General features: G+C 42.8%; 1 protein-coding gene across 5 annotated transcripts in view; it reads right to left on the reverse strand.

The window, feature by feature from the left end:
• The window catches only part of DDX11 (DEAD/H-box helicase 11), a 226,642-nt gene that overhangs the window by 124,183 nt on the left and 82,261 nt on the right, over positions 1-20,198 (reverse strand). For all 5 annotated transcript variants that reach the window (XM_073621668.1, XM_073621667.1, XM_073621669.1 and 2 more), the window contains 4 exons: positions 14,109-14,195; positions 12,388-12,533; positions 4,089-4,131; positions 2,261-2,368 (listed from right to left, as the gene is read on the reverse strand). In XM_073621668.1, the coding sequence (XP_073477769.1) occupies positions 2,261-2,368; positions 4,089-4,131; positions 12,388-12,533; positions 14,109-14,195 (384 nt within the window). The remainder of the gene's footprint in view (positions 1-2,260; positions 2,369-4,088; positions 4,132-12,387; positions 12,534-14,108; positions 14,196-20,198) is intronic.

Consider the following 20,198-nt stretch of genomic DNA (forward strand, 5'->3'; position numbering starts at 1 on the left):
ATTCCGAATTTTTATTGTGTCATACGAGACTTTTCACAACTTTAGTAAACTCTTAATTTTCAATATGAGATCAGCATGCAAAAAAAAAAAAAAAAAGAAAAAACAGACGATCATCCGTCCGATTATCTCACTGTGTGTACCAGGCATTAGGTACTAACCACTGAGTGTTTGGGAGGAGTCTCCTATTGGTTCTTGCTACTGTATATTGAACTCTGGCTTTTACTTCCATTGTCACTGTCTGTATGAAGAAGGTGCTGATGAGGGGCTCTGAAATGTTGCTTATGCTTCTTTGCAACTAACAAAAGGGCTCTATTTTGAGAATTTGATGTGCTAGGGATACTCTGTTTTGGGGGCTCACTGGTCCCCCTACATCAGGGCTCCACCCTTTTTTCTTTTTTTTTTTTTAAGTGGGACTAAAATGCTACGTAACAGCTGGGATTTAGAGGCACCAGCCGCACAAAGTGAAAGCTGGCGGCTCTCAAGGAATGGGCAGTTTTTAACCCTTTCATGACTAAGCCTATTTTTGAAATTTGGTATTTACAAGTTAAAATCCATATTTTTTGCTAGAAAATTACTTAGAACCCCCAAACATTATATATATTTTTTTAGCAGAGAATCTAGAGAATAAAATGGCGATTGTTGCAATATTTTTTATCACACGGTATTTGTGCAGCAGTGTTTTAAAACGCAAATTTTTGGAAAAGTGACACTTTCATGAATTTTAAAAAATCCAAACAGTAAAGTTACCCCAATTTTTTTGTATAATGTGAAAGATGATGTTACGCCGAGTAAATAGATACCAAACATGTCACCCTTTATAATTGCACGCACTCGTGGAATGGCGACGAACTACGGTACCTTTGAATTTCCATAGGCGACGCTTTAAAAATTTTTTACGGTTACCAGGTTTGAGCTACAGAGGAGGTCTAGAGCTAGAATTATTGCTCTCGCTCTGACGATCGCGGCGATACCTCACATGTGTGGTTTGAACACCGTTTACATATGCGGGCGCGACTTCCGTATGCGTTTTCTTCGCTGCGCGAGCTCGCGGGGACAGGGGCACTTTAAAATTTTTTTTTTTTTTTTTTTTTTATTTAATTTATTATTGTACTTTATAAATTGTGTTTAAAATTTTTCTTTTTTTTTTTTTACTTTTATTGCTGTCACAAGCAATGTAAACATCCCTTGTGACAGTAATATGTGGTGACAGGTACTCTTTATGGAGGGATGGGGGGTCTAAAAGACCCCCCATCCCTCCTTTACACTTCAAAGTATTCAGATCGCCAAAAATGGCGATTCTGAATACTGTGTACTTTTTTAAATTCGGCGCCATTGGCAGCCGAGTAAACGGGAAGTGACGTCATGACGTCGCTTCCACGTTTACAACAAGAAGGCTGGAACGAAGCCGCTCGCAGCTTCGTTCCAGTCCGCCCCCAGCCGCCGAAGGCAGCCGAACGGACACCAGGCCTCCCGATCGCACGGGAGGCCCGGTAACAGCGGCGGGAGGCGGCGGGAGGGGGGGGATGTCCCCTCCCGCATAACAGCCGAGCGGCTTTTAGCCGCATCGGTTGTTATACACGGGTAGCCAATCGCCCGCTGTAAACAACGGTACCGGGATGATTCCTGCAGCTGCGGGCATCATCCCGGTATAACCCCGGAAAGCCGAGTACGCATATATGCGTACGGTCGGCGGGAAGGGGTTAATTTATCCCCATCACAGGACATCTTGGTGGGGATTTTTAATGCATATCTACAGTAAACCCAAGAACTAACATGTAATATAATCCAACCCATAGACAGTGGCTGCATTAGTTTTCCTTTTGTCAGGCTAAGAACATTTTCCAGTAAGTATAGAAAATACTTGTTTATTCCGCCAGAAATGCTGTGTCCTTTTCAATTCCTGTAAGCTGAACTGAAATTCCAAAACAATGTCATCTTGCTTCCAAGTTTTCTACTGTAAACTACAAATTCTCCCACCCTCCCATATAATGGAGATGGAGAGCAAGGCGTGTTTGTATTTCAAATCAGGAGATCAGCCTACTGTGACAGTTCTGTACCTCTACACATACAGTACATCGAGTAATGTCACTTGTCATTCTAAAGGACAGAACGTTCAATGTTGAATACATTTTTGTTCTCGAGTTCATAGAAGCTTTACAATAAATGTTTCATATAGATTTATAGTTCTTTTAACCCTTTAGCACATTCACTCAAGGGAAGAGCAAAGATTTAGAAATTGCACAAAAATGTGTGTAAGTACCTGGCGAGACCCCAGAGAAACCAGCCTAGTCTCCTTTCCAAAGGGGCTTTTCTGAAGCTCGTGGACAAACTGGGAAAGCTGAGAATGAGTGCGGCTGCAGTAATAAATCTGTGTAGAAAAAAAAAAACAATATACGCTCACCTTAGTTTAATGCAGACAGCTGACAACCATAAGATTAACCATTATCTACCTTAGTCAAAACCGAAATAAATGCTTTGGCTATGGATATACATTGGCTTCTGGTAACCTCACTCTACATCATCTAAGATGCAAAAATTGCAGAAATGCAATACCCTTATTTGTTGTAACTATTATGTATTGCTGTTAATCTTTATTATAGTTTACAATGTAAGCCCACCAAACATTTTTTTCCTTTTAGTTTAGGGTAGAGTGGGGAAGATAAGAATCTGTGTTTGGGCTTTTACTGCTGTCTGTGGCCTTGATGGGGAGATCTGACCTGACTTCTTGCTCTGGTGACAATGTTATCACTAGAGAGGAAGGTTGGGGGGTGTTCCACTTTTGTCCTTGTTGAAGGTTTCCCCTCTCCTGTCCTGACATTGAAACCTGAACAGAAAGTGAGGTATAATAGAGACAGAAGTGGCTTGACAACTGCCAGGAGCCCATGGTTCTCTTTTCTCTGTGTCTGCATGGACTGCTTCCACCCTGAGCCACTGCTTGACAGCTACTGCTAACACAGTTCTAGCAGTAATGCACTGCTTGTTTATAATGTGTTGGCTAGTCTGGTGGGCTGAGCAGGATGCAGGTTGTTGAGAGGAGCTACAGCGTCAAGTGAATGGATCGCTGTCCCTTATTACGGCAGCAGCCTGTATAGAAGCAGAACTGAAGCAGCAGCAGGAAACTTCCAAATAATGAGGAGTAAATAAAATATATAAGAAAGATAAAAGGAAAAGGGAGAACTAAAGAATATTGGAAAAACAGTGCGGACCTAGGAATCAATTGCAATAAATTTTTTTCAAAGTTGTGCAAACTTATTTTAATGTTTACTGAAATTTATTCATAGGCCTCTTCTGTATGTTGGACAGCTTTACATGAATTTTACTTTTATTTTTTTCTTCAAAACACGCTTCAGTTAAAATTCTCTTTTTGTCCTCCCTTTCTTCATTAACAGAGTTATTTATTTATTTTTTTTACATATGTGTTTGGTCTTTTACTTGTTCATTCATTTGATTTAAGAGAAATACCTTTGTGTTCCTGTCAGCCCCCCCCCCCCCCCTCTTTCCTTAAACTTTGCAAAACACAGAAGCAGATCAATGCTTGCATGGTCAGTTTTCGCCCCTTGGATCTCTTATGGGAGTTACAGAATGATGAGTCCTTCATTTATTTTTAATTTTTTTTTGGGGGGGGGGGGGTGTATTGTAGCTGTAGATTTTACCAAGCCCTGGTTTTATAAAGGTTGACAACCACTGCTTTGGACAAACTTTAAAACAATTTCCACTTTCTATTTGCTTGTACATATCTATGAGCAGCTTTTGATGTTCTATCCCCACAAGGCTTCCAATTAGTATCCTTGTTATTTTTATCAGATGCACTCATTTTAGTTGCTCTGGGATATGACTCAGCTCCGCTGTGCTATTTAAAATGCAAATATACGCAATGTGGTAATAGCCAGATCTCAATCAGTGATCTGACAGTAAATAGATCTTGTTGCTTACGGTTACAACACTTTCTACCTCAGGTTTTCTCTCCGCATGGACCTACTAGATAAGCTAGAGAGACTAAAAGAAAGTAATTTACAGTTGACTAATTGTACTGTACAACATGACCTGTGGTGCTCGAGGCCCAATGTGATCTGCAACTGCTTACCAACCTTGGTCACATGCTCTTCTTCCAAATCATCTTCCTCATCGAGCCTGCAAGCACACAAGGAATAGGTATGTTTAACAAGGCATCGTAGTTAAAAATAGGCAATGATTATCATGGCCGCCATCTAGATATAAAAAATATTTCATCTATCCCTTGCAGCCATCAGTGTCTCCTATGCAATACAGTTGCCCTACCCACTCTACACCAAGACTACAGTTGCCCTGCTTTCAGTGCTTCTGCACACAAGGGTTTACTCTGCCTTACCTTTCTATGCTGTGTAGTCACCTGCTTAAACCCAAAATCAGTGCATGTAATACAACACTAACAGAAATACAGTTACAAAAGACTAGATATGTATTATATCATTTGCTGTTGTTCTATATTGAAGATGTAATCACGAAACGTACGTCGAGGCGGTACCTGGTCACGCTGTCCTACACCATATCTGGTCCTCTGGTTGTTTCTTGTGGTCGGTGGAACGCACGCCATCCACAGAGGTGGACACGATACAGATCCAGCCATACCCATTTGTGACAAGCCAGCAGCCCCAGTGCCGGGTAGGCACTTCTTAATGTAAAGAGCCAATCGGCTACTCTTTTTTTTATTACCTTTTTCAATAAACAGTATCCCGCTATGAATGTTTATTACTTTTTTTTACATATCTTGCCTTGTACTGTGAGGAAGAGGGTTCCTTGTACATCTCCAAGTCATACCCATCTGCGAGCAGGCATAAACCTGCCAAAGCGATATTTGACTTAAAGAAGTCAAATACATCTGGTAAGCAGTTTTCTGCTCACGTTGGGTGTTGATATTTTTTGGTGAAGGATTGCTCACTATCAAGTGTAGAAATTAAGATCACCTTGCAACAAATTCCTTGTAATTGGAATATCATGTTTTTTCTTTTTTTGGGACTGTTTTTTTTAGCACTTATATATTTTTTTATTTAATCCAAGATTTTCACCTATGGACTTTCATTGTGTGTTTTTCACATGGTCTAGTTATTCACATAAATTCACGATTATATGTGGTATGCAGTCGTGTTAAATGTAAATAGCGCCCCCCTAACTCACCTTATTTGAACTAAGAAGTGTCTATCACTTTTTCAGGGGATATTTGAAATTTTATTTTTAGTTTAGTAATTATAGGTTGGCGCAGAGTCTATTTTCGCATTCCTATTTTAAGAACTTAGTGGAAGCCCTACAACGGTCAGACTTAAGTGAAGTGTGATCTTAAGTGTAGCAGAGTCCTGGGTCCCTTGAGGCCTAATGGTGACCTCTAGAGTTAGGGACAGCTGACATCCTTCTGTGTCGAGTGGGTTGCAAGGCATGGTGGGTGTACAGTAAGATGAAATGGTGGGTGCCAGACACATTTTGCATGCAAAGAGATTTATTGTCTCTTGAACAGAACTGTGGGAGAGAGGGTTAGGGCAGGACACCCTTAAGGTGATGCAATGATAATTGGCAGACTCCGAGACTTCTATAGGCAGACAGCTATACAGTGGAAGGCCTCCAGCCGGACACCACTTCTGTATAGGTAGGACCGTTGTCACCTATGGCAACAATCTTGTAGCAGTTACTAATGGTATTTGCATTCAACTATTGGCAACACAAAGTTCTCCACTTACTCCACAGTCACTCACTGTGGGTCTTTACTCAACGAACTCCCAGTCTTTCACTAGACTTTGGATCCAATATCCATTGGATCCCCTGAGCTCTTCCACGTTTGGCACTCAGTATCTTCCTAAAGCATCACCCCCGCTTCCCTGCTGGGTCCCTGGCTTGGCACTCTCGGATACTCTTCAAGCGTCACCCCCACTGACCCGCTAGGTCCCTGGCTTGGCACCCGCTGATGATCCGCAAGGATCACCTCTGCTGTCACATTAGGTCCCTGGCTTGGCACTTACTGAAGCTTTCCCACTTCTTCACCGTCCCTGGCTGGTGAGAAGATTGTACTGGCTTCAGCTTGCTCCCAGTACTCTCCGGTAACAAGGTGGATGGTCCCTTAGTGGCGACAGCTTCCCCTGCTACCTCCAGCCACAGCTGGTTCCCCGTCCAGCTGAACCTTTCTGGTTGGACTTCAAGCCAGCAGTCCCAACCCTACGCTGCTCTCCGGCTCCTGGAAAGGCCCTCAGGCAGCCTAGCAGCCAAATGTCCCCCGGGATAGGCCTCAGGCTTCCGGCCTAGCAGCCCGGGGCAGGACAACACACATCCACCCAGACAGCCGTCCAGGTGGCACAGAACCCTGATCACCTGACTCCACCCAAATAGGCTCTCCCAGCAGGCCAAGGGACCAAACAAAATCCCTGCCCATTGACTATGATACCCCATCTATTCATGTCTGAGCTTGCAAAACGCCTGTCTTATGTAATGTCACTAGCATAGATAGTGCCACCCAGTGACAGAAGAGAAAGGGTGCAACAAACCCAGATTTAGAGAGGAATCAATTGATCTCCTAACAATTGGCCAAGACAACTATCGCCTGGCAACTAAATTTGATAGCAACTCTGCCTAAACATCAGGGTGCTACATCTGGAATGTTACAAAAAGAAAATGCAGGTGATCGTACAGAACAGTTTATATATATACACATACATATATATATATATAATCTATATATGGGATGCACCGAATTTTCGGCCGCCAAAACATATCGGCCGAAAATGGCCCTTTCCGCAAAAAGCCGAAAGAGAATTTTTGCCTATACCGAATGGGGCGGGGCTCTGCTCCCACCCCTGGTGCCACCTATCAGGGGGGCCGCTGCCTGTTTGATTACAGTGCCGGGAACATCACAGCTTTCATTTCAATAGCTGTGTGTTCCCCGCTGTGCGCCGTCACATACAGCCCCTCCCCCTTGTCCGGGCACTTTGATAGGTGATCTGTCTATCAAAGTGCCATTGGACTGAATGTGTTGTTTTACAAGATAAGGGTTCACATATACGTGTGTATGTATGTATGTATATATATATGTGTGTGTGTGTGTGTGTGTGTGTGTGTGTGTGTGTGTGTGTGTGTGTGTGTGTGTGTGTGTGTGTGTGTGTGTGTGTGTATATATCGGTTTCGGCACCAAAAAACCCATTCGGTGCATCCCTATTAATATAAATATATATATATATATATATATTAATATTAATATTAATATTAATAGGGATGCACCGAATAGGTTTTTGGTGCCGAAACCGATACCGAAAAAAATAAATCTTCCTTGATCCCGGAAACCGATACCGAAAGAACACCGATACCGAAAGTGACTGTTTTTAAAAATATTTTTATACAGGAGATGGTCAGCGACTGCAGAGATGGTACAGGAGATGATCAGACACTGCAGAGATGGTACAGGAGATGATCAGAGACTGTAGAGATGGTACAGGAGATGGTCAGAGACTGCAGAGATGGTACAGGAGATGATCAGAGACTGCAGAGATGGTACAGGAGATGGTCAGAGACTGCAGAGATGGTACAGGAGATGGTCAGAGACTGCAGACATGGTACAGGAGATGGTCAGAGACTGCAGAGATGGTACAGGAGATGATTAGAGACTGCAGACATGGTACAGGAGATGGTCAGAGACTGCAGAGATGGTACAGGAGATGATCGGAGACTGCAGACATGGTACAGGAGATGGTCAGAGACTGCAGACATGGTACAGGAGATGATCAGAGACTGCAGACATGGTACAGGAGATGGTCAGAGACTGGGGACATGGTACAGGAGATGGTCAGAGACTGGGGACATGGTACAGGGGATGGTCAGAGACTGCAGACATGGTACAGGAGATGGTCAGAGACTGAAGACATGGTCAGAGAGTCAGAGACTGCGGACATGATACAAGAGATCATTGCAGCCAGCCTGTGTCCCCCGGTAGTGCAGCCTGTGTCCCCATTGCAGCCAGTGTCCCCAGTAGTGCAGCCTGTGTCCCCATTGCAGCCAGTGAAGGGAGAGAGCCGCCGCCTGTTTGATTACAGCGCCGGGAACATCACAGCTTTTGTTTCAATAACTGTGTGTTCCCTGCTGCGCGCCGTCACATACAGCCCCTCCCCCTTGTCCGGGCACTTTGATAGACAGATCACCCGTCCAATGGCACTTTGATAGACAGATCACCTATCAAAGTGCCCGGACAAGGGGGAGGGGCTGTATGTGACGGCGCGCAGCAGGGAACACACAGTTATTGAAACAAAAGCTGTGATGTTCCCGGCGCTGTAATCAAACAGGCGGCGGCTCTCTCCCTTCACTGGCTGCAATGGGGACACAGGCTGCACTACTGGGGACACTGGCTGCACTACTGGGGACACTGGCTGCAATGGGGACACAGGCTGCACTACCGGGGGACACAGGCTGGCTGCAATGATCTCTTGTATCATGTCCGCAGTCTCTGACTCTCTGACCATGTCTTCAGTCTCTGACCATCTCCTGTACCATGTCTGCAGTCTCTGACCATCTCCTGTACCATGTCCCCAGTCTCTGACCATCTCCTGTACCATGTCCCCAGTCTCTGACCATCTCCTGTACCATGTCCCAAGTCTCTGACCATCTCCTGTACCATGTCCCAAGTCTCTGACCATCTCCTGTACCATGTCCCAAGTCTCTGACCATCTCCTGTACCATCTCTGCAGTCTGACCATTTCCTGTACCATGTCCCCAGTCTCTGACCATCTCCTGTACCATGTCCCCAGTCTCTGACCATCTCCTGTACCATGTCCAAAGTCTCTGACCATCTCCTGTACCATCTCTGCAGTCTCTGATCATCTCCTGTACCATCTCTGCAGTCTGACCATTTCCTGTACCATGTCCCCAGTCTCTGACCATCTCCTGTACCATGTCCCCAGTCTCTGACCATCTCCTGTACCATGTCCCCAGTCTCTGACCATCTCCTGTACCATGTCCCCAGTCTCTGACCATCCCCTGTACCATGTCCCCAGTCTCTGACCATCTCCTGTACCATGTCCCCAGTCTCTGACCATCTCCTGTACCATGTCTGCAGTCTCTGATCATCTCCTGTACCATGTCTGCAGTCTCTGACCATCTCCTGTACCTTGTCTGCAGTCTCCGATCATCTCCTGTACCATCTCTGCAGTCTCTGACCATCTCCTGTATAAAAATATTTTTAAAAACAGTCACTTTCGGTATCGGTGTTCTTTCGGTATCGGTTTCCGGGATCAAGGAAGATTTATTTTTTTCGGTATCGGTTTCGGCACCAAAAAACCCATTCGGTGCATCCCTATTAATATATATATATATATATATATATATATATTTATTAATAGGGATGCACCGAATGGGTTTTTTGGTGCCGAAACCGATATATATATATATATATATACATACATACATACACACACACACACACACACACACACGTATATGTGAACCCTTATCTTGTAAAACAACACATTCAGTTTAAAATAGAAATGAAAGGCAAAACATCTGTGTATACATATAAAAACATTCTGAATATTTCTCCCCTTCTTTTATAAGTGATCACATAACCTCTGTTATGTTCTGCTGTCCTGTTAACCTCAGCTGCACAAGAATCTTAGAGAGCTGGGGAAGGAGAAACAGCAGTACATTAATCTTCTCAGTGAATGGCTGTATGGGGGGGCGGGTATCAGGAGGACAAGTCCATTCAGTTTAGAAGAGCACGCTGAGCGCTGTGCTCTCATGCCTAGTGTGCTCAGATTTTGATAAGAGCTGATTGATGCTCACAAACGTAAAAGAGTTGCCTGTATGTTTAGGAAGTGAGTTTGGTTGGCGGCTCGGATGAGCAGATGTTTCATTTGTTGCATGCTTTGGACTTTTCGTACAATACAGTACTGCACTGTAAACTGTGTGTTTGTTGACCTGCTGAGGGCCCGTTCACACTACCTGAATCAATAAACGGCATGATTGGTGGTGGGTGGTGAGGGGGCAGTGCATGGTTTACATTTTTTTTTATTGACAGTGTACAAATGTGCACTCCAATCAAACCTCGGAGCAGCATGCTTGTGCAATCTGACGAGCTGCAGATAAGTGCAACATATCTGCATTTTTCCCCACATTGCACATCACATTCACAGGCACATAAAATACAAATCTCTTTTTAGTTTTCTATGTACCTTTGCAGTGACTGGTCTTATCGCAAGGGAACAAATACTAACTGAATTCAATGGCATTCTTTAGATCAGCTTGGAATTCTGGTTTAAAGTTTACTTTACATCTGCCTTGAGAATTACTTTATGCACAGATAACAATGCAAAACAATCACTTTTCTCTCAGCTTGTTTGTTGCGTCTCTGTGCCACAGATGGCCGACTCTGCAGCTGACAGCATGTCACCAGGAAAAATGTCACCCACTTGAAATGTAAATGTGTATCAGTTTGCTTTTGAAGGGAGCTAAAGCCTCATTAAACAAAAAAGCCGGGTAAGCTGTGTCAATAGGGATATGTCAGCCAGGCGTTTTAAACCCACAAAAACATTCTACTGCCATGCATGCCCTTTTACAGGAAGTGACAAGTGAGTCAGACCAAATACTCATCTCACATCACAGGGAACCGCGGAACGGCTCCATTAGAACATCAGGCAGCAGTGTACCTGCAGTACATGTTGTCATTAGGTCTCATGCCCACCTAATGACAACAGGCTGTGCTGGCAATACCAAACAGATTTTATACATTTTCAATAGTGCTAATAATCTAAGAATCATACTTACCTAGGTGGATGCAGCATCAGTCTGATGCTGCATCTGTCCCCTACTGGATTTAAGACTGAGAACCGAGCGATCTATGACCGCTGATCGCTCGATTCTCAGAGCTCCGTGACCAGAGAGCTGGTGACTCATTTACCGGCTCTCTGCGCTCCCCCCTGCGCTCACTGGAGCTCTGGGCTGTGGAGGGGGCAGAAGCAGGTCACTGAGAGGCTGAACCAGGTGCAGGTTCAAGCATGTGGGGGGGATCCCAACCATATGGTCATGATCTTTCCTGAGCCCAGACCGGCTGTGTAGCATCAGCCGACAGCGGACTTCAGCCCGCTGTCTGCTGAAAATTGATCACAGGAGTGCAGAACGAACTGCACTCCTGTGATCCATAGGAGAAGTACAAATGAAATTCAAATGAATGGCCTGCCGTGCCTGAGGAACCGTAGGACGTAGAGCCCGCACTAATGCGAACCAAGCCTAAGGAGTCATCAGCAAAACAGTTCCATCAGTTGCACCACAGCCCTGGGCCTGTAAAGCACTCTGTGGCCAACCAATGATGTCTCAGAGAGCACTTTCAACAGTATCTCACTCTGGGGACACAATACAGATTTCCTCACAGTATGATCCAGGTATGGCCCCCAAGGCTATGCCGAGGATCAGCTGATCTGGAAAGCTGCAAAATAAGCCCCATGACTCTGCAGCAACTGAAGAAGACCTAGGGGTTGATTTACTAAAACTGGAGAGTGCAAAATCTGGTGCAGCTCTGCATAAAAACAAATCCGCTTCCAGTTTTGTCATCAAAGATTAATTGAAAAGGCTGAGGTCAGACGTTGATTGGCTATCATGCACAGCTGCACCAGATTTTGAACTGTCCAGGTTAAGGCTCGATTCACATCTATGCGTGTTGCTTTTGAGCGTTTCTACAGTGTTTTTTGTGGTGCTTGCCGCGTTTTTGCAGCATTTTTTTTTTTTTTTTTTTTACAGTTTTTTTTTTATACAGTATACAGTTTTTTTTTTAGACTGTGTACAGTCTAAAAAAAAAACTGGAAAAAAAAAAAGAAAACCGCAAAAAACGCTGTAAAAACGCTGTACTTGCGTTTTTGATGCTGGTCCATTGAATTTTATTACATACAAAACGCTGCATTTTGCATGAAAAAAAGTCCCTGACCCTTTCCAAAAACGCAAAGGTACAAAAATGCATTGATGTGAACATGTTCCATAGGAACCCATGTAAAAAAAATTCCCATGCATTTCTGCAAAATGCATCAAAAAACACGTTAGTGTGAATGGAGCCTTAGTAAATCAAGCCCTGTATCTTAACAAAAAGCAGACAAAGGTAAGAGGAGATTTTCTTCTCTTAAAAGGGGAGAAAAAGGTCATAGGACACTAGCATTTACAGAAATCACAGTACTCTCCCTGAGAACACCTTTATCTAGTTTTCTGTCCAGAAAGACTTTGCCATGTTTGTTTAGTCATCATCCAAGGTCACCATAGCCATTTTATTGCAGGGAACTTTTTATAGGCAGCAGGAAAGTAAAGCTCATTGAAAAATGTCAATATTTTAATTTTTATTCTTAAGCAACTATTTTAACACTATTTGCCTACTCTAAATACAGGCGATAACATATATTTTCATACTCTGCTTGCTTCTTTGTGTCTTCGTCGCTCTCATATTCAGCGAGAACCAGCTCTTCCTCTCCATGCTCCAAGTCCATGCCGTCTCCTCCTGAGAGCATCTGCCGACTGAGCTGCAAGAGGCGCATTGTCTCATCTTCCTCCTCTCTCTGGAGATACGAGAAAAGCAGCAGCAGATAAAAGCCTGCACACTCACATAGAACATCCCGCAGGACCAGCAAAGCATCCAGGATGCATATTTTAACAGGGGTACTACTGCAGAAGAAAGAGATCAGAGCTTGCATATTCATGAATAACTGTATATAAAGTAAAGATTAAAAAAATGACATTTAACAGATAAGACAAGCTTTAAGATACTAAAAAGTGTAATGTGTAAACCTATTCTGACATCAAATCATTAAAGTAGATGTAAACCCTAACTGAATGACATTTAGTTTGTTCTGTGCATGATGTATTATAAACAATTTACACTTTTTTTTTTTAATACTTATTTCATCTCGATTTTTTTTTTTATATTTTTTGTTACATCTCTGATCTCTTGCAACCACTTCCTGTCCACATGCACTCCACCAATGGCTGCACAGGATTCCTGATGAGTCTGTGTGTCTTATGTTTCCATAAGACACAGAGTCAGCTTGGCCCCACCGCTCCCTCGTCACTGACTCTGATCGACAGCAGCAGGAGCCAAAGCAAGAGACGCAAGAGAGCCTTAGCTTTTGCGCACACTGCTGGATCGAGATCAGGCTCAGCTTTGTATTTAGGGTGGGGGGCTGCAAGGGAAGCTGCATGCAGAAGGTTTTTACTTTCCTGCATGGAATTCCTTTACAATCACTATTTTTCATTTAAATATCTCTCATCAAAACGATTTAATTCAGTACCAGTCACATTAGTTCTTTGTTTTATATAGACCCCTTTGGGGAGATTTTCCCTCATTTACTGGCCCTACGACGCCCATACAAGAAATAGGTGCTGTGGTGGCCACTGGGACAGAAGGCATGGACAACAACATAAACACTTTTAGAAGTTCTAATTTTTCCTAATGGCTCGTACACGCGATCAGAAAATCATATGAAAAATACCACTTTCGAATCGATCGTACGAAAATCTGATCGTTAGTACACAACTCTGTAGAGCCGACACGACAATTAATGCAAAATTATCTGATGGAACACACAAAAATGTTTCTCATACGATACCAGATGGTACGATTTTTGTTTCATCAGTACAGTTGTCGTTCGAAAATACAATACAATTACAACACATTACATCACTTCCAAATTTTTATTCTGTCGTATCAGAATTTTCGTAACCTTAGTAAACTCTTCATTTTCGAATATAAGACTAGCACGCAAAAAAAATTAAAAAAATGGATGCTCATTTGTCTGATATTCTCATCGTGTCTACCAGGCATTACTCTGCTAAAAAATGTTTTGTCCAAGTCCTCGTTGGAGAGATTTTCCATCACTTCCTCTCCTCAAAGGACGTGAGAAGATCTCAATAGACACAAAAGATTTCAATATAGATGTCAGCTCTGGAAAGGAACATCACAATGCATGATACACAGAGCGATGCCCTACAAGTATCACCACTTTTAGGCGCTGGGCCATGGATGCTTCAATTTCTGGCTGGAAACCCATGAGTGCCAGGTAAAAGCGGCTTCCCTGAAATCTTTGACAGAGATTTGCAGTAAAGTTAATTTTTCCCCATTTTCCTAAAGCTCTTACCTTTCGCTTTGAGGCAAACTTCAGTTGAATGTTATGTCGCATCTGCTCCAGCCTTTCCTCTTTTTTCTTCCGCTGTATCTGATCCTCCTAAACAAAGAATGATAATCTCATTGTCATGGATTCTATTGAGAGGCCAATAACCTTTGTGATGAATGTACCCAATACACAGAAACCTTTTCCTTTTGTAAATAAAAACACTGTTATCTCAGCACATGCAGTTTAAAAATACATACAGGGTCATCCAAAAAAAAAAAAAAAACTCTTTAAAATCCAAGACTGTCACCACACCTAGTATTACAGGTTCTGCACAAATTCTATCTATGTGGACAGTTTGGTGCATATCCTGTATAATTGTAATTACAATATATTTGTTATATTATATTCAGGGTCTTGTTATGACAATCTCACTTTAAATGGACCTCCAGCCATGCGGCAGAGTATGGTTCATCCAAAAGAATGAATAGGGCTGCTGCACTATGAAGACAGGCTGGTTGGGGGACATTTTCAATAAAAGGCCATTAGGCGTCAGGCAGTACAGTGATGGATTAGAAAATATCTGCAAACCAGAGGTCCCCCCTCCCTGGAATTTGATATATACATAAAGTGCTAAAGCTGGCCATACACCTATAGATTATCTGCAGATTTTCCATGGTTAGATGGAAAAAGTGCAACAGATTTCTCCATGTTCGCTAAACTGTGTGGATGGAGGAATCTCCCACTTTTTCCATCTAACCATAGAAAATCTGCAGATAATCTATAGGTGTATGGCCATCTTTAGCAAGCACCTGGGGGTTCCTCCTATGATATAGTGATGGCACCACCACATTTGTATAGTCTTCAGGTTCACTTAGTAGGCAAAAATCAAAATTAGAGGTGAACTTCATGCAGATAGAAGTCAAAAATGCATGCATCTCTGTATACTTTACTAAATGTATGTTTAAGTGCAAGCACCTAAAACAGACTTAACTATAGACCTGTTAGTTTAACTTCTATAGTCGGGAAGATACTGGAGAGTTAAATAAAAAAGACCACATAGACGAGTTCTTGTTGGAAAAAAATATTTTAAGCAACAAACAGCATGGATTCATGAAAGACAGAATTTGACAAAACCAGATTTCTTTTTATGAGGAGGTAAGTAAAACCTTGGACAGAGGGGTGGCGGTGGACGTGGTATACCTGGACTTTGCAAAAGCGTTTGACACAGTTCCCCACACACGGCTCATGTGTAAGGTAAAGTCTACAGGCTTGGAAAAATCCATTTGTAAATTGATAGAAAACTTGCTAAAAGACAGAATTCAGAGAGTAGTGGTAAATGATTCTTACTCTGAATGGTCTAAGATTATTAGTGGTGTCCCCCAAGGTTCAGTGTTGGGACCCTTACTTTTAAATATCTTTATAAATGATATAGGGTCTGGGATTAAAAATAACATTTCAGTCTTTGCAGAGGACACTAAGCTATGCAGTGGAATAACGTCCTTACAGGATGTCTCCAATTAACAAGCCGACCTCAATACCTAATTGGGCAACTAAGTGGCAAATGAGGTTTAACCGGTTCAATACCGGGCAATTTCACCCCCTTCCTTCCCAGGCCAATTTTTAGTTTTCAGCACTGTCGCACTTTAAACATTAATTGCGCAGTCGTGCGACGTTGTACCCAAAAGAAATTGACGTCCTTTTTTTCACCACAAATAGAGCTTTTTTTTGGTGGTATTTGATCGCCTCTGCGGTTTTTATTTTTTGCGCTATAAACAAAAGAAGAGCGACAATTTTGAAAAAAACACAATATTCTTTACTTTTTGCTATAATAAATATCCCAATTTTTTTTTTTAAAAACACATTTTTTCCTCAGTTTTGGCCGATACGTATTCTTCTACATATTTTTGGTAAAAAAAAAAAATCGCAATAACCGTATATTGATTGGTTTGCGCAAAAGTTATAGCGTCTACAAAATACTGGATAGATTTATGGCATTTTTAAAAAAAAAAAATTTTTTATTTTTTTTAGCGGCGATCGCGATTTTTTTTGGTGACTGCGACATTATGGCGGACACATCGGACACTTTTGACACATTTTTGGGACCAATCACATTTATACAGCGATCAATGCTATAAAATTGCATTGATTACTGTGTAAATGTGACAGGCAGTGAAGGGGTTAACCACTAGGGGGCGGGGAGGGGTTAATATGTTTCCTAGGGAATGCTTCTAACTGAAGGGGGAGGGGACGCACTAGGGGAGGAGACCGATCAGTGTTCCTCCGTTCTGGGAACACGGATCGCTCTCCTCAGAGCTGACAGGCTGTGGATCTGTGTGTTTACACACACAGATCCACATGCCGGCCCGGTTAACGGGCAATCGCGGGTGCCCGGCGGACATCGCGGCCGCCGGGCACACGCACTGGGTCCCGAGGAACGCGGCGGGCGCGCGCGCGCCCCCTAGACGGCCGGGAATCCCAGGACGTCATATGACGTCCACCCAGGATGGGAGATCCCATCTGTGGACGTCATATGACTATGGGCGGGTAGGGAAGTGGTTAATGTTGATCAATGTAAAGTTATGCACTTGGGGGCTAAGAATATGCATTCTTCATACATACTAGGGGGAGTACAAACTGGGGAAATCAATGGTGGAGAAGGATCTGGGGGTTTTCGATCATAAGCTCAATAATAGCATGCAATGCCTAGCTGCGGTTTCCAAAGCGAGCAAAGTCCTTTCATGTATTAGGAGACATATGGACTGCAGAGAGAGATATAATTTTGCCCCTGTACAAATCATTAGTAAGACCTCATCTGGAATATTCAGTTCAGTTTTTGGTTCCAGTTCTCAAAAAGGATATCAGGAAACTAGAGAAAGTACAGAGAAAAGCAACCAAACTGATAAGAGGCATGGAGAAGCTCAGCTATAAGGAGAAATTAGAGGAACTGAATGTATTCTCTCTTGAGAAGAGGAGATTAAGGGGGTATATGATCAACATGTACAAATACATAAGTGGTCCATATCGTGAACTTGGTGTTGAGTTATTCACTTTAAGGTCATTGCAGAGGACTAGGAGGCACTCTTTACGTCTAGAGGGAAAAAAGATTTAATCTCTAAATATGGAAAGGTTTCTTCACAGTAAGAGCTGTGAAAATGTGGAATAGACTCCCTCCAGAGGTGTGTAGCGCTGACAACTTCTGTTTTTAGCCATATGTGTGTTATGCAGTACATAAGTTGTTATAGTGCCATCTTGTGGATAATTGAAAAGGCACAATACTTGTACGTTTCATGATTAAGTGAAGTGACATGGAAGTGATTGATTGTTTACTTCGGAACTTTAGCTGTGACCCACCCACAATGCTCCTGGACAAGAGGAGAACTGAACTGCATTGTGGGAGGATATAAAAGGGTAAGGAGCGGCCATATTAGGTCTCTTGTTCCTGGGACGCGTGGCCTGCCAGCAGGACTCTGTGGGTGTGTGTGTCCCACAGGGTTGCGGCCTACTTTGTGAAGGAGCGGAGCAGCTGCAAGGGATCCTGCCGTCGTATCACAGTGTGCTGGAGCAGCAGAAGTGATCATTCCGGAGACCCGTGGGGAAGTAACCGAGGACTCCTGGTCGTTAGTGAACGGAACAGTGTGACGGTGTGGTGGTGCCTCCATACCGACTGAGAACTGCTGAAACTGAGACATCCATCTGCCTGGATCCCGTGTGGTGAGAGGGTTGACACCCGGAAGTTTGTTTAATACTACACACACACTTAGAACTGTTACAGAGTATTGCTGGGACTGATAGTCCCACAGAACAAGTTAAGTTGGAAAACAGTACATCTGCATAGACTTCAGTATTCAAGAGCAGATGCTAGATGTTGGTCTTCTTCATATAAGAATACTTATGCCCCGTACACACGGTCGGACATTGATCGGACATTCCGACAACAAAATCCTAGGATTTTTTCCGACGGATGTTGGCTCAAACTTGTCTTGCATACACACGGTCACACAAAGTTGTTGGAAAATCCGATCGTTCTGAACGCAGTAACGTAAAACACGTATGTCGGGACTATAAACGGGGCAGTAGCCAATAACTTTCGTCTCTTAATTTATTCTGAGCATGCGTGCCACTTTGTGCGTCGGATTGGTCTACACACGATCGGAATTTCCAACAACGGATTTTGTTGTTGGAAAATTTTATAGCAAGCTCTCAAACTTTGTGTGTCGGAAATTCCTATGGAAAACGTGTGATGGAGCCTACACACAGTCGGAATTTCTGACAACAAGGTCCTATCACACATTTTCCATCAGAAAATCCTATCGTGTGTACAGGGCATAAGTCAGTCTGCCGGATTATAACTGCCTTAGTGTATTACCTTACACTGCGCAACACCCAAGAGGAACCCCTTGTGGATTACAATTACAAGTTCTTAGCTAGCGAAGACTGAAGACGTCAAGACTATCTTTTTCATTGCAGGGCTCTGCATTTAGTTACAAAGAATAGTGACTTTATGGTTTAGAGCAGGGGGCGCTCCCTGGTACAAATGTATATATAATTAGGTATATTTGTATATGCTACCAATTGTCATAACCATTTCCTATACTGTTGCACTACGTTGGTGTGATAGTATAGTCATTGTAATAACTCTTGATATAAATATATTATTTACTCAAAGAAAGAAGTTATTCTTGGTTATTATTGAAGTTTGTGTGCAGTGTTGTTATTTCTCCTGCAGGTGGAGCTACAGACACCCAGGTAGAGGTAAATATAAATATAAGTGTATATTGTGGGTTAAAGTCAATACTCATATCATTACAACACTGCACTACAGCTGTGCCAAGGTGATTGAACAATTTAAGAGGGGTAAAGACATAAGAGGACAGACCCGCTTTAAGCCAGCAGCTCCACCGAGAGTTATTGCTACAGGTGGTTCTGGCTAGCTCAGTTGATTGCTTTAAAAAAGGCCTGGATTCTTTCCTAAGTGTACACAATATAACTGGGTACTAACATTAATAGGTAAAATTGATCCAGGGAAAATCTGATTGCCTCTCGGGGGGTTAGGAAGGAATTTTTTCCCCTGCTGTAGCAAATTGGAGAATGCTTTGCTGGGGTTTTTTGCCTTCCTCTGGATCAACTGTGGGTGTAGGTTTGTGTATATGGGATTGCATTTTTTTTCTTTTGCTTGAACTTGATGGACTTGTGTCTCTTTTTAAACCTAACTATGTAACTATATGGTTACTGCCAGCGGCTATAGCCACTGGCAGTAAACATTGTATTCTGCCACCTGGGAATGCTCCCCATGCCCCCCACTGGTAGAATACAAAAGCCCTGACTGTGTTGATGGGGAATCAAGCTATTTTCTTTCCTTCCATCCGTGGAAAAAAAGAAAATCGTATCATCTATGGCCAACCTAAATGAATTTTTGCAGAGATAAATCAGGTCTCAACTGCTAGACAGGGCTGTTCTGTGTGGCAGAGATATGTATATATCCAGACTGGATGGGCAGAAAAACAAATCTGAAACTGTTTCAAGGGAGGGTCTTTGTTCTGGTTCACAGCTGGCAACTATGACATGAAAAGGAAGTGTGGTGAAACAATGAGGCCAGAGCCATAAAAAAGTGTAGATTCTGGTTAGAAAGACCCCATAAATTCTTGTTCCTAACGGTTTCTAGGGTTGTAAAATGATATCAAAACTATGCTTTGTTTCCATTTTACATAGAAATAGTTCCATCTATATAAACATATAACTGACCTTTAAAAAGTTTTTCCCTCAGGAATCCATTAGCTTGTAAGTTCACGATATCACAGTTTATGTCTGCACTTCCATGTGACGGCTCATTGCCTTACTAGTCCCATATTTTTCAGTATATATACACATCTCTAAACAAAGCAGTGTTAGACTTTCCAATTCTCAAATGATCCTCTACCTATCCTAGTCTATAGACATAAACCTGATACAGCAATGGAGCCCTCTAGAGTAAAGAGAACGTTTTAGATGTAGGAGGTCAACCGCAAGGTGTGTAGCAACCTCAACCAAGCTCTTTAAACATAGACCTTTCCTAAAGTCGGTCATACACGGATCGACGTTCAGCTCGTTCAGCATGGACTGGCCGAATTTCCATTG

The sequence above is a fragment of the Aquarana catesbeiana genome, linkage group LG03 (assembly GCF_042186555.1).
Source record: "Aquarana catesbeiana isolate 2022-GZ linkage group LG03, ASM4218655v1, whole genome shotgun sequence".
Lineage (NCBI taxonomy): Eukaryota > Metazoa > Chordata > Amphibia > Anura > Ranidae > Aquarana > Aquarana catesbeiana.